Genomic DNA, 15460 nt, shown 5'->3' with positions numbered 1-15460 from the left:
GACTACTAGTTAGTTCGGCGCTCGAGCGCCCGAAGATGGCTGACGTAGCCGATCTTCGAGGTGAACTCGCGCACATGAGGCCACGTGAAGGGACGTTTCATAATTATATAAGCCCGGGGTATGAACGTTTATACGGAGTAAAATCAAACGTGTAACTTATATTTCGTGCGCAACTTATCTTGTGAGTCCTTCTAGCTACGGCTGCATGGAAACTTTATATATTCAATGTCAATAAATAACAACTATCAATTTGCGGAATTTTCATCTTAAATTTTAAATAAAATAAATAAAATAAAATAAAAGGCTTTTATTTCAGGCAGTCAGTACCCATAGTGCATACAAAGTTATTATTACTAAATTAAAACTAAACTAAACTAAATTGACACTGTAAAGGGGTGCCACTCATGTTAAAATTAAATTAAATTAGAATTAAGTATAAAATTAAAATTGCACATGGTATGTGCAGTCATTTTTTGTTCTGATCCATGTGAACAGAAATCCAGCGCCTAAACACCGGACTCCTTATATCGTCAGAAACAGCCACAAGTATTTTGTTGTCGGAACGACGCAGTCTCCTCCAGAACGAGGCAACGCGGGATCTCGTTACCGCGAAAAAGTCGGGGACCCCCGCGTCCGAGAACATGCCCGACGTGCTGCAGCACCGCGGCAGCTGCATAAGAGCCCGGAACACGTCATTGTACTGAACTCTTATTCTGCTCATTGCCTTCTGCGTGAACGTTATCCACAACTGGGAGGTGTACATGCCTAAACAGTACGCCTTGAAGAGTGTGGTTTTTACATCCTTGCTGCACTTAGAAAACCGTCGAGCGAGCATGTTGCCTCTGACGGCGAGAGCCCTCCGCTCGCGCTCAATATCATCGTCGTCCTGCAGCCGTTCCGTCAACAAATGTCCTAAATACTTGAACCGCTTAACAACATTGATTTTCGACCCATTTAAATACACCGCAGGTACGCTATCCGGCCCAGAACCCGACGCGAATACCATCATCTCGGTCTTGGAAACATTATATTTCAGTCCATGTGCATTACCATAATGCTCACAGACCGAAAGAAGCCGCCTCAATCCCTTGATTGAGGGGCTGAGCAGCACCATATCGTCCGCATAACTAAGGTTATTGACGCAAACATTTCCTACATGACAGCCAACATTGGTGCTCCTCAGCTCCTCAATCAGGCCATTCACGTACAGGTTAAACAGGTCCGGAGAGGTAACCCCCCCTTGACGAACCCCACATTCTAGCCTGTACTTGCTAGAGGTTGCGTCGCCCCATCTCACAATGTTTGTTTGGCTTCCGTACCAGAATCTCAGCAGATTAACAACTCCATTAGGCACCCGAGATGCACGTAACTTCGCCCACAGGATATCATAGTTGACGAGGTCAAATGCGCGACTGAGATCTAAAAAGCATGCATAGATTGATGTTTTGCGCGAAGTGTAGTGGCTGACGGTACTTTTGAGGCTGAAAATAGCGGCATCTGTTGAAAGACCGGGGCGGAAACCAAACTGCGCATCATCAATTTTAATGTTCCTAAGCAGCTCAGGATGAAGGAGGCGCTCTAGTATTTTACCTACTATAGTACCTAATGAGATAGGCCGGTAATTAGAAGCAGAGCTAAGATCGCCCGTTTTATTCTTGACAATTGGTACTACAGTAGTGCGCATCAATGCCTCAGGTAAATAACTATATTTAATGCATAGATTAAATAGACGGCACAAATGCGTGAAAATCTTATCAGTGGCCCAGAGTATGTGCTCGATACTGAGCCCGTCGTGTCCGGGTGATTTACCACGTTTCATACTCAGTATGACTTTTGAGACTTCCTCTCGTGTAAATTCTATGACGTGATCATCGTGACTAGCTTCACTATCGAGCACACGCTCTGCTGTCAGAGGGCTCACCTTAAATCTCCGCGCAAACAGCTCGGCGATACCGAACGGTTCCTGGCAACCCTCCACGGATACAGGTAAACTTTGCTTGTAATTTAGTTTCTTAGTTGCGTTCCAGAACTTAATGAAATTTTTACTTTTTCTATATAAGGCTAAGATATTCAATTTAATACTCTCTTCATTTCTTTGACACCATTTTAGTTTGTTTTTAAATAATGTACGACTCTTGCGCATGTTATCATATTCAGTACCGCTAGAGGGCCTTCCGGCAACCGTCCAGCACCGAAAGTACATCCTAGCTTTCTCATGGCTGTCTCTGACGTGATAGTTCCAACCGGGCACCTTCCTATGGCGTCTCTGTTCACATGTACCAGAACTCACAATAGCTGCATTTTGGAGTACATCGATAATATGCCTGTAGTAATCATCAATGGTATTGTAATACATTTGTAAATGCACACAGCGTAAAACATTATCACAGTCGCACGTAAAAAAGTTCGAAAATAAATCTAAATTATTATAGCAAAATTCACCATAAGTATTTATTTGACTAGTTGTCCTCTCGCCCCATTTTACATACTTTAATAAATCAGATATACGGGAGGTGGTCAGTCCCACAGCAACGCCAGAAATGTTACATACAATACTCAATGGATAGTGATCAGACGTCGTGACGTCATGAGTGACGTACGCGTCTACCACTGAGTCCCAAGCAGCTCTGGTCGTAACGCAGTGGTCTAACCATCTCCTGCTGCCGGTGGCCGCACATTGGAAAGTATACATATCACAATCGTTACTTAATTTATTGTAATCCGCACATTCCCACAACATATCATCACAAAATTCGGCCAATTGTTTGCCGAACCTCGCACCTGGGTGCGCGTTCAGATCACCTAAGATGTAGGCAATTTGAACTTCCGAATCGTCGATAATAGCACTAATCTTCGCTAAGCATTCCGTAAACTCTTCGACATTCTTATTATTATCAACGGGCATATAAATATTAATCACTAAAAATGAGCTCGACTCGAGAAAAACACGAACTGCCTGTATTCTTTTGTTCGCACAAGTAACGGGAACAACATTAGGAAACAACTTCTTGTTCCACATGATGGCCAGCCCGCCGTATGGTCTTCCACGGAGTATACCTTCGGACGAGTCCACCGAGGACTTTGCCACGCAGCCGAATGACGTGTTAATTGAATGTACAAAGTTCAAGTCATGTTCCATCAGCCAGGTCTCTTGCAGAAGGATTAGATGTGAACTAGCAGTGAGGTCTAGCACGGTCTTAAAGGATGTCTTGATGTTCTTACAGTTAAAAGTTGTTATTACTATCTTGTCATTTATTTTATAAATTGTTTTAAAGAATAGATAGACTCCAGTCGTCCATCGGAGCTGACACACACGCTATTTTTTGTGCTGTCCCGTTTTTTTTTTATTCTGTCCCGTTGTCCAGAGGATAATAGTGACACAGTTTATTTAAAAAAAATATTGTGTCACGTTCTTGTAACGTGCTTAGGAGTTGAGCTACAAGTTAGGTAAATGCCATAAAGAAAGTTAGGGTGTTAATAGTTGCCCAAGGGAACTCAATCATGGCCACGAGAGACAAGAAGTTAATTAAACCTAAAACAAATTTTCACTTACTGTTTTGACTTTCTAGAATGTGTATATTGAAAAATTAAAGCAGTTTGAAACTGACGTAAATATGACGTTAAACATTGGCCAAACGTGTCATTTGTATAAACTGCATACTGACGTTATTTTTGACATTTTGAAAATAGTTACTAAACAATAGTTAATAGTTAGTTAGTTACTAATTTGATTTGTCAATCCGTTCCCTTTTGAAAAAAATGAAAATATTACTAACCAGAATGGTATTTGAATAGGGTATTAGACTGTATTTAAAATAATTTATTTTATATCATGCATGAAACAAAGGACCAGCAGATTAATAGAGAAACGTAGACAGCAGTTATTTTTAGACACAATTTATATTTTAGAACCCGTTTTAAACTAATAAAAGTAGGTGATGTGATTAATAAATAATAATAAATAAATAATTATAAATATTATACGACATTATTACACAAATAGACTAAGTCCCACAGTAAGCTCAATAAGGCTTGTGTTGAGGGTACTTAGACAACGATATATATAATATATAAATAGTTAAATACATAGAAAACACCCATGACTCAGGAACAAATATCCATGCTCATCACACGAATAAATGCCCTTACCAGGATTTGAACCCGGGACCATCAGCTTCGTAGGCAGGGTCACTACCCACTAGGCCAAACCGGTCGTCAATGTCCGATCGTCGTGATTATGACGTCACATGCCAGTGTTCCATGTAAATTCCATGGTAGCAAAATCGTTTTGACAGTTTTAAAAAGAAACTCATTTGACTATTAGTCAATTACTCTATTGCTAATAGAAGCATGTTTTACTCTATTCATCGATATCAATGAAATATATTGTCTATTCACCTCAAAAGCGCAACACAAACGAACTAACTAACAAACGCACGCTGATTGCGGTATGCAAATAACCTATCTATTCACAAACCATCTACTGTAAATACTACTTTAATTTGAGCCCTAAATATATAATAACTAAACGTATTCAGAGCTCAAACTTACACTGGTCCATGTAACAAAGTGCACCAGCTTCGATATTACCCTTTACAGTGCACACGGATGCCACTGAATAGAGATTGGGGCCATTGTTCATTGTGAAAACTGAGGTTTACCTTATAACTTCAATAGGTGATCATTTCAGACCACCAAAGAGATATTGCAGACTTATTTGAAAGTTATCAATATATATGTCGAAGTCTAGTCAAAGGTCCCACTTTGTCGCTTACCATAAGGACGAGATTTGCTTGTATCTCTTTATACGAATAACCTGTCAATGCGTTCCTATGGCAAGCGAAATAGTGGGACTTTTGGCTTGGAAACGACACATATAACAAATTTTGTTTACATTAACTGTATACATAATGGATATATACAGTGGTGTTACTATAAGTAGCTTATATGTAAAATAGGCCCTTGAGGCATTGTACCAAGGATGCTGGCGCCATTTCCTCGTTGTATCACAAAGCTGATACGTTGTGCGAGGAAGCCGCCAGTTCTTCGGTCACCGGTTGCGTCAAACAAACGCTTCATGATTTCTGCAAAAAGCATTACAAAATATTATATTATTGCCGAAGTTATACTTGTCAAAGTAAGGTATCACTTGAACGATTTACGAACGACATAGACCTAACACCCGCATATAATATATGCCAATTAATTTAATATTATAGGACAATCGTACAGGCGAATTCGAACGTACAATGACATCAGAATGATATTTGAATCATGTTATTTAGTTGTCCCGCGTCTCGCCCGCGCTAATACATGTACGGACAAGTACGAGCGAATTGGCTTGTTAGTCTCACAGTAAGCTTAATTCCGCTTGTTTTGTGAAATAGTAGAAGCATTTTTTTATGAATGCTTTTCAGTATTATATTTTAAAGTTTTAAGACCTAATAAACTCACTCAAACTTTATGAATTACGTATAAAAAACAAATTTAAAATTCAACCGTAAATCAAAACCATATGTAGACCTTTTATGTCTGGCTATAACACACGGCACCTTTTACCAGTGACTGACACATTACGAATAAGGTGCATTGGGGTAATTTCGGAAATGGGAAAATTGAACTGAACTAAAAGCTTTTCTACTTTAGCAACGGTAAGCAAGATGCTTTAATGGTAAATTATAAAATAAATAAATATTAGGGGACATTTTATTCAGATCAATCTAGCCCCAAACTAAGCAAACCTTGTACTATGGGTACTAGGCGACGATAAATACATACTTACATACATACATACTTATATACATAAATACATCCATACATACTTAATTACTTATATAAATAAATACATACTTATATACATTGAAAACACCCATGACTCTGGATCAGCCACTTGAAGGGTTAACAAAACGAACGAACATCAAAATAATTGTAATTAATCAGTGTTAAAAATTATATGTAAGCCTTTTTGGCAGTGACTGTCTGTTTACCCAAAAAAAAAAACAAATCATCACACAAACAAATGTCCTTACCGGGGTTCGAACCCAGTACCATCGGCTTCATAGGCAGGGTCACTACCCGCTAGACCAGACCGGTCGTCATAAGCGTTGCAGTAGCGTGTTGCCAAAGTATAATGGGTTTCTAGTTTAAAAATAAGACGTTTTCAAAATCACCCCGTTTTTGAAGTCACCTCAATGCACCTCATGTAACATGTTTCTTTTTAATTACACGCGACATTTCACTGTGGCCAAAGTGAACGTTAAAATTTAACGGCACTCGTACACCGCATGACGCACTAGAATACTAATCACATTTATGAGTATGATGGCGAATGCTATAAATTCTAATGCGTGATGGAGACATTGCACGTGATATAATAACTTTTGTTAATGAATTTAGACTTTGTGAAATAGGAAATAGAATAGATTATTCCGTGCTAATGATGAATCAAGATACTTTTTTACGGATAAACAGATCGATTTGAAGGTACACTAAGATCAGAATGATATCTAAATAATGTTATTTATTTATCGTGAGTCTCGCTCGCACTAATACATGTACGAGCGAAATGCGCGATAACTAAATGACATCATTTAGCTATAATTCTGTTGTCAATGTACTTTCGAATTGGCCTGTACGCTAAAGTGTCAGCGCTACGGCGTAGCACGTAGACAATGTTTTCCTTTTTGTAGCACAAACCATACATAGAGGTGTAACAAACTTTATTGTGTGGATTTATTTCTTTCAAATTTGTACTTATAATTATAGTTCATAGAAAAAAAAAAAACAAATTAAATAAATAAATAATTAACTACGGTGTTTAGAAAATTTATCAAAATATTCGTGTCTAACACATATAATACGAGTAGGGTCAAAGAACAGTGGCTCGGTAGAAAAAAAGCCGTGTGGGTCGAAATTTCCATTGTCATACTTGGAAATTTCAACCCATGCCACCGAGCCTGTCGCGTAAATCGTTAATAATTGTAAACTCGTTTCTTTTCCTGTATATCAGTGACATAGAATGACTTTCAACGTCTGTTGTCAAGAAGTCTCCTTGCCAGTAAAACAAACTAATAACTTTGAAAAATCGCAACATGGCGAAGGTCAAATAAATACAGGGTACAATTTTAACCTATTTTTTTAAAGCTTTTTATACCTCTTAACTTAACCATCACTCGAAAACCAACATCCTACCTTTATCTGTCGACTGAAAACAACAAATTAAATACCCTCCTTGTAATTGACCTCACGAATGAATCATTCATCCACCGTCAATGGTCCCCTGATGACCAGGAATGCGGAATGCCGGACGTACTGCATTAATATTGGATTTCGTTGGGTCTGGGGGCCAGGAAGGGGGATACCGGGCCGCACAGGTATGCAACTGAAATAAATTGTGTGAAAGGGAAAGGAAAACGTGAAGGAACGTTTGGAAGTTTGTGAAGGTAGATGCGGAAAAATACAACTTTATTTAGAATAGCCTAAAAAAAGTGTAAATTAATTTACTTCTCATATTAGAAAGTTTACAAATGCAAATAGAGTGAATACTGTATTTATTCCTTCCTAAAGAAAGGCCAGGTTAAGAGCACCCTAAACCGACGAGCTTATATGATGAGTGTTATGAAAGTGAAGGAAGCGAAAGAGCTATGTCAGGATCGTAGCAAGTGGAAATCCGTGGTCTCTCTCTGCCTACCCCTCCGGGAAATAGGCGTGATTATATATGTATGTACTATATTTATTTCCTTGGATTTCACGGGCCTATAAATCCCGGTCTTTTGATAGGCTTGCGTGGGGATATAGATCCAACACGTGAAGGCCCCTTTGAGAGCTTTAATGTCATGTAGAATGCCTGCAGGAACCCGTTCACAGGCGCAACAATACAGACCCATAAACCGGTAACAGCAGGCATTGGGACTATTGTAGAGAAAATGAACAGTATACCGGTGTATGGATTGAAGTTTGGGTGGACTATGAGACTGAGTTATTGCAAAAATGGGCACCTGCCACAACAATATTTTCACTAGTTATCGAGGCAGGCGATGACTTGCCGTCCACTAGATGGGCCCCTGAAACTGCCGTCGTGAAGACAACCTGGAGCAACACCTGTGTGAGCGACTCAGGGATGTTCAGATATTTATTTATTTATCTAGGTTTGCCAACGGATGTAATATTTACGATTGCAAATGGACTTTAATAGATACAAAAATCATAAATGAGTATTCACCCAGCTATAGGCAAACGCAACTTGCTACCTACTGTTACACACTTACATACTTAATGTCAAAATTATTAACCTTAGCCTTATATAATAACTTATTGATAACTGATGTACCATTTGGCGTTGAAACTCTTAGACCAAGGGGTCCCAGCGAGCACAAGTTTTTTTGCAGAAATCGCGAAGCGTCTGTTTGACGTAACTGGTGACTGAAGAACCGGTGGCTTCCTCGCACAATGTATCAGTGTTGCGATACAACGAGGAAATTCCGCTAGCATCCTTGGTACAATGACTCAAGGGCCTCTTTTAGATTTATTCTACAAGTTGTATACTACTAAACATTACTATTTCCATATATAATAGCGATAAATGTTTAATTTGTTTATTTTCATTGTTACAGGGAGAAAAGGACAGCGGTAAAAACTGCATATTGTCGTGCGAAAAGAGAAAGGCGGACGACACAGACATCAACAAAGACTTGAAAAAGGTAAGTTTTATAATTATAACGTTACAAGTTTTTTCTATGCTATGCTAAAAAGTCAAGAATATACATAAAAAAAAATCTGAAGATCCACTTAAGACTAAAATTGATGAACCCATTGTTGTTTCTGTCGGATTTTGGGTTTGTCGTGTACAGATTCTTAAATCCGTACTTAATGAGAAAATCTTAAGAAGATTACCGTACCTATCACAAAATAATGCGCAAAAGTGCGGGAAAAATGTATGAGATAGACCGAATGTACTATACTGTACCGACGATAGCGTTAAGCTGACATAATTATTTTTAAACAATTTGTATAAATCGAAAGTAAAACACCGAGGATCTAAGTACCAACCATAAAATTCTCCGAGGAGTATACTCTACTTTTCTTACCTTTTGCGAGACAATAAAAGAACTAAGGCTACTGGAAACAATATTATATTAAAATGAATCAAAAATGGAAATGAATGTTTGATACACAGCGTCAAGCGTCTTGTAGCACTCGCGGCTTTTGTCTTTTTTTTTCAATGTATTTATTCATAAACAATATTCAGCTTGCGGTGGCCAGTACGATTTTCGAATAAATAAATTCGATTTACAAATCAGTGCGGCGGCCGTTACGCCGCGTTTGCCGCCGTACGGGCTTCACAAAATTAGACTTAGAAACAATAAGAACTATGAGAAGGGAAATCACATTATAACCCGGCGGGTTATAATGAAATTCAGTACAATATTACTACCCGGCTAAAGCCAAGGGCTATAATGATTTGCTTTCGGTAAGGTTTGCATGATTTATAATTTGGCATTGTCGAGCAAGTGGTGTGAAAATATTTATTATTACCTATATTGTAGTAGCAGTAAACTCTTTATTCTAGAAAAAGGAAAAATAAAATTAATTTGCAATTAGGAAAAGCTAAGTAAAAGGCGAACTTATCCCTTTAAAAGATATTGTCACTATTAATTGACATAGAAGATAATGTCGAATGATCATATATTAATGGACTAACTTAAGAATGCGTCGATTGCCCTGAGGTAGACTTGTACTAATTCGCCCTTGAATCCAAAGTCGTTAAGGCGTGATATACGCCCGCCCTAACTGACATATAATCGGCAATGATGGTAAATAATTAGTTAATAGCACTACAGTTGTAACATCCAGCCGTAAATAACGTTAAATGTCCATTTTAGTGGCTCATTTAGGTAATTAACCGATATTACATTAAGTGGGTCAAAATTATTTTCGTTGTATTGTTTTGGACCACTCTGTCACGTGCTTATATGCGACAAAAATGCGAGTGCAATTGCATGTCTTTTTAGTTGTACATTACATTAAAAATTAGAAAAATTAAAAACTAAATTTCATCTCATACAAGAAGCTCCACTTCGTCACATTTTTAGGGGACTTAAACTCTTAATAAATAACACAAACGGGACTTAATCGCGTATTAAGTTTTAAATTTACCTCCGACGTTTCCAGGACGGCGTTGTCCCCGTGGTCTCGGAGAAGACTGGCTAAAGTTGATATTAACATCTTCTAGCCGCGCGAGTTTTTCGAACTACCCGCACTTGATCTTGTTTATTGACTTGAACATTCTGCGCACTAGGGTAGTCCGTTTGTGTTAGTTAATAATGTGTAATAATCTTGAAAGTTTAATTCAGTGTTTTGACGTAAACTCTTGTTTTACAACGAACAGAATTTTGACCGTAGTATGGTGGAAGCGGTTTATGTCTTTATTGAATCCGCTCTATAATTTGTGCTCATTATATTAAAATGTTTTAATGCCTAATTATGTATAATTTCATATTTACTACTGCTTTATCTACACACATACTATAACTCTTTACTCTATACTATCAATGGTGTATTCAGTATGTTCATTCAATAAAAAATCATCTCGAGTAATACTAGGAATGAGGAAAAAAGTGGCTGTGACATAATCGGACAGACAGACGGACATGACGAATCTATAAGGGTTCCGTTTTTTGCCATTTGGCTACGGAACCCTAAAAAACAAATTCCTTTGTTTTTCAAAGATGTTTGAAATCATTATAAAATCGATGTTGATGTTAATATTATGCAATAATAACATTTTCACAGATAATAATTTTGCTCAACGTCGTGTCGTATTAGGCTGTCAAAGAGAAGGCGCACATGGAAATTGCTCCACCGACAAAAGTCTTACTCTTTAATATATGATGATCAAGAAATGTGTTGTACAAATCCCCCTTATTCATAAAACTTTACGGGCCTGATTTAGTTAAATTATGTTTTATTCCTTTCTTTTTTATAACCTATTTGTAACATAAGTTATAAAAACAAAAGATTCATAGCCAGTTTAAACCAGTAACGAGCTTATGAATAACGCCACCTTTAAAATGGTCTTCATTGCTGTTATCGAATGCGCAAAAGAGGGTTTATGATAAGTGTTGAGATAACAAAAAAATATCACTTCAGAAGAAATGGACAGGAAAAAAATAGAATACTCGTAACTAGATCAGTGTCTGACCCACAGCGTGTCGATTTAAGGATACCGTATCTTTCGAGGAGTAGCTCCATTGAGGAAGCAATGGCCCGAATTAAGCTGTTTTTGCCGACCCTCTTGAGATGTATTTGATAAGAATACGATCCTACCGATATATACACTGTATACATGGGGTTTTACAGAAAAAAGTACCCATTTTCCCATAATTATCCTTAATTTTCCATACAAAATTTATTATTTACTCAGTTTTGTAACGGTCCATACATACACAGGTCAACTGCGTTACAAAACTGACAAGTAAAAGTGGGCCACTTTTTTTATTGCTTAACTTCATAAAACTTTACGGGTCTGATTTAGTTAAATTATGTTTTATCCCTTTCTGACAAATATAAAAGTCAAAATGACAGATAAAGACAAACGATTCATAGCTAATTCAGGCTAGTAACGCGTTTATGAATAACGCCATAAATCGATAGTGCTCGTAATTCTGAGTAGAAATAACCCATGTTTGGTTTAAAAAAAAGTATTTTTTTTATACCACGATAGTGGCAAACAAGCATACGGCGCGTCTGATGGTAAGCAGTCACTGTAGCCTATGGACGCCTGCAACACCAGAGGTATTACATGCGCGTTGCCTTTTGCTTAGGGTTTATAGGTAGGGTACACTTTTTTTCTGAAATAATGCCCACATATAAGGTGTAACGTTATCGACTAAAAATGGGCACCCAAATTTAAATCACATGAACCCGCTGCCAAAAAGGCGCTTCCATGCGTTCATAGTTACGCTCTTATTTTAAAACGACATTCGGCCCGATTCGAACTGGATCGGATATTTCATTGTCAAAAGTGACGTTTTTGTTTGAATAAACGTCACTTTTTTTAACCCGTACACCGTACAGAAATGACACTTCCTACAAAACCGAAGTGTGACAGCGATTCGGGGACAAATCATGCTGTCTCTTTCTAATGTATTGCACTATCCGGCTATTTAGGGTTGTCAAAATTCAAGTCATTATGTTTTCTGTGGTTGTGCACGCAAAGGGACGTCAAGTTGTGCCAACCCTTATAATTGCTCGGAGCAATGCTGAGCCGAGAATGCACTAGAGCGCTAGTGTCTTCTTCTTACTGCTTAACGTTATGAAATTTGACACGAACATTAACATAACAGGTATATGTCTGGTATTATATTTTCGTTGCTAAAAATTGTTAAGGTGCTGATAGACTTGAGCATTCACTTGCAATGAACATTTTCGCAAACAGAAGAATATAGAAAGAGTTCGTAAATTAACTGAATCTGCTTAAAATGCGAATGCTCAATGCCCAAATACTCGAGTCTATCAGCATCTTTATAAAAATAAAATTGAGCGAGTTCAAGTTTTATTTCTTAGACCTACCAATAACCTAATAGCTAATGCTTTATAATTATATATAACGATAATTTTAACGGTCTTAAATCTTATATTAAGTACTCCGACTGTAAGATCCACATTTCTAAATCCACTTATTCTACGAGTATGTGTTACAAATCAATATCATACGAGTAGGTACTTTTACTTGCCAGCGAGTGTATGGAGACATTACACCCCGACCCCGAGACAGTGGGGTCACGTTACAATAACCGTTAGGCCCAGGCCAGGGAGTGGACATAGTTCGGACTTCAGAATTAGCTATGAATATAATACTTAAGTTGTTAGATGTATTTACATGTGTTTTAATTAATATGAAAACGATTATAATATTAGTAGATATCGATCTAAGTGCGGGCGTGTGTCGGTCGCTGTCTACGTGATAAAGCAAATGTGACTTCGACGCGAAAAATTATTTATGTAGCAGGCAAATTGTAGGAATCCGCGTTTTACAAACGGCGTCGTCATTTTATAAACATGAAGTGTTATGCAAATTGTCAACGTAAACGTAATGTAATGGGTGGCCAGGGTTTGGTGTTTTATCAATTTATATTAAATTTTAAACCACAACGTCCACCATCCTTTAGGCTACTAAAATCTCAAGGTCACCGAAAACCGAATCAGATCAGAGCACCACACTATCCACGTGGTGTTGTCTGTCCTACCCCTAGAGAGCAATTGCGTAATTGGAGGCGCGGAGGGAGAGCAGCCGAAGCTAGGAAGCCGAGTGTAGTGATCGTGCTTAGTCATGGAATGGCGGAAGGGCTGCTCTTCCGCAGCGCCGAAGCTACCTAGATCTAAAAGCCTCCCCGCTCCCCGCGCCCCTAATAAGTCCGACGAACTCCAAATTTGATGGACAGCGTTTCACATAAGTATTTTTGATGTGCTGCGCCACGGGTCGTAAATTAATGAACTAATACGACCAAAATGCCGCGACAAATTGGAAACGGCGCTGTTTATGTGATTAGGTATTTACAAAATGCAGTCTTTTTACAATTTGCCTTCGGCAATTTTACAAGGCGCCGTTTGTTCAATCTGACTGCGACATTTACAACTTTATTATGGCTTTATAAAGGTTGCCTTACAAGATGGCTATTCTGTGGAAAATCTCGTGTGCGCCTCAGAACATATTTAACGCCAAAGATCACAGAAAATGCCTATAGGAGTTCCAAAGAAATATACACAAGTAAATACATTTAAAAACCTTTCTCACCTTCGTCAGAACAGTAAACACAATACCTAAGAAATGCAACCACAAAAACGTCTCATCATTAGCCCTCCCGCCCCAGAAATCACTCCGCAATTCGCAGTCCCCAGTTTTCGCGCCCGCGGCCGAGGTCGGCCATTTCGTTTTCATTATCTCCGTGGAACGGTGTGTAGAGGGCGCCACGAATTTATGACAACGAGCTGGGTAGGGATGGCACACATCGATGTAATTTCGATATCGATAAAGTCATTAGGAGTAGTCAAAACTCTAATGATAATTTAAGGATGTAGATGTGAAGATAAAAAATATAAAAAAAAAGGTTTTTACTAAACAGGTTGCTATTATAAATTCATAATGAAAACTGAGTAGCACATATTCGTAAAAAAAATCTAAAGGTGATATACGGATGCCAACTGCAGCTGCATTACTGTTGCGACATTAGTACTGCGGCCATCGCGCTGTCACTGTCAAATTCCTTAATAAAATGAGTGACGGATTGAACGTTTTAATTACAACAGTAATGCAGCTGCAGTTGCCGTCCAAATGTCACCTTTAATCCTTTTAATTGAAGGATGGGTTTTTTATGTGAATTTTTTTTCATATTTGTTCACTGTCGCCTAGATTTTTTTAACTGCAATAAATCAATATAATATAAAATCAGATTTTAATTTTTTTTATTATATGTCTTACAATATAATTTGAATATTTCCCCCAAATTGTATCCCGTTAGTTGAAAGTCCGCTTCCGCTTATATTTAGGTGTGTGCTAGTTTCGTTTTTGCTCATATAACTCACAACAATACTACCAAAAGCCTTAACCTGAACTTAATAATTCGTTACCATCTGCAAGTGTATCCAGGCTATCCGCCGGGGAACTAACTCCATTCTGTTATTTATTGCGCACACTCGCCGCCCGGAGATTTATCGACAACGGCCACCGTAAACAACCTATTGCTGAACTAGAATACACCTCAATGCTCGCGGTACATTGACAGTATATTAACAGTTTTTTATTACCTTGCGTTGCGTTGTAAATGTGAGCAAAAATTAAAAAAAAAAAAACAAAATTGCTGGGACCGAATGAGCCGAGATACGCTTTAGAAGACAATAATTAGGATAACTTTGAGGCATTTTATAGCTTTCTAAATATTATAAATAATATATCTGACTTGGTAAACCAAATCAGTAGCAAGCATACAGCTCGCCTGATTGTAAGCGGTCGCCTGAATCTCCATGGGTATTATATGCGCCTTGCCTAAATATATCTAAAAATGTGGCGTTTAAACCCCAAACAACAAATAAAACGGAAATTATAATATTTTGTTCTCATTGTTACGTATTTGCAACGCTATTTGATTGGAAACAAAAAGGTATCCATTAAATAGGTTAATATACAAACTGAGGCCGAAATATTGATTATGTGCCAAGTCATTGTCCTGCGACCAGCTCCTATTACGTCATTGTTTTACAAAATTGGGTAAAGGTTCTTTTGTGCTGTCGGAGAATCACGAACAAAGACCATTTGTGGATATTTGAAATGTGACGTTAATATTTAAAGTTTTAAGTATTGTTACGGTGTATTTCTTGTTTAACTACCATGCTACCACATTATTAGTCGATCAATGTGGTCAGGGTATAATGTTGACTTAGCTGACACACTGGTAATGACTAG

General features: G+C 37.9%; 1 protein-coding gene across 2 annotated transcripts in view; it reads left to right on the top strand.

The window, feature by feature from the left end:
- Positions 1-15460, top strand: part of LOC133518501 (pseudouridylate synthase RPUSD2-like) — a 270311-nt gene that overhangs the window by 202448 nt on the left and 52403 nt on the right. For both annotated transcript variants that reach the window (XM_061852219.1, XM_061852218.1), the window contains exon 3: positions 8613-8699. In XM_061852219.1, coding sequence (XP_061708203.1) covers positions 8613-8699 — 87 coding nt within the window. The remainder of the gene's footprint in view (positions 1-8612; positions 8700-15460) is intronic.

Source organism: Cydia pomonella, chromosome 5 (assembly GCF_033807575.1).
Source record: "Cydia pomonella isolate Wapato2018A chromosome 5, ilCydPomo1, whole genome shotgun sequence".
NCBI classification, from domain to species: Eukaryota; Metazoa; Arthropoda; class Insecta; order Lepidoptera; family Tortricidae; genus Cydia; species Cydia pomonella.
This window is presented reverse-complemented; position numbering and strand designations above follow the sequence as displayed.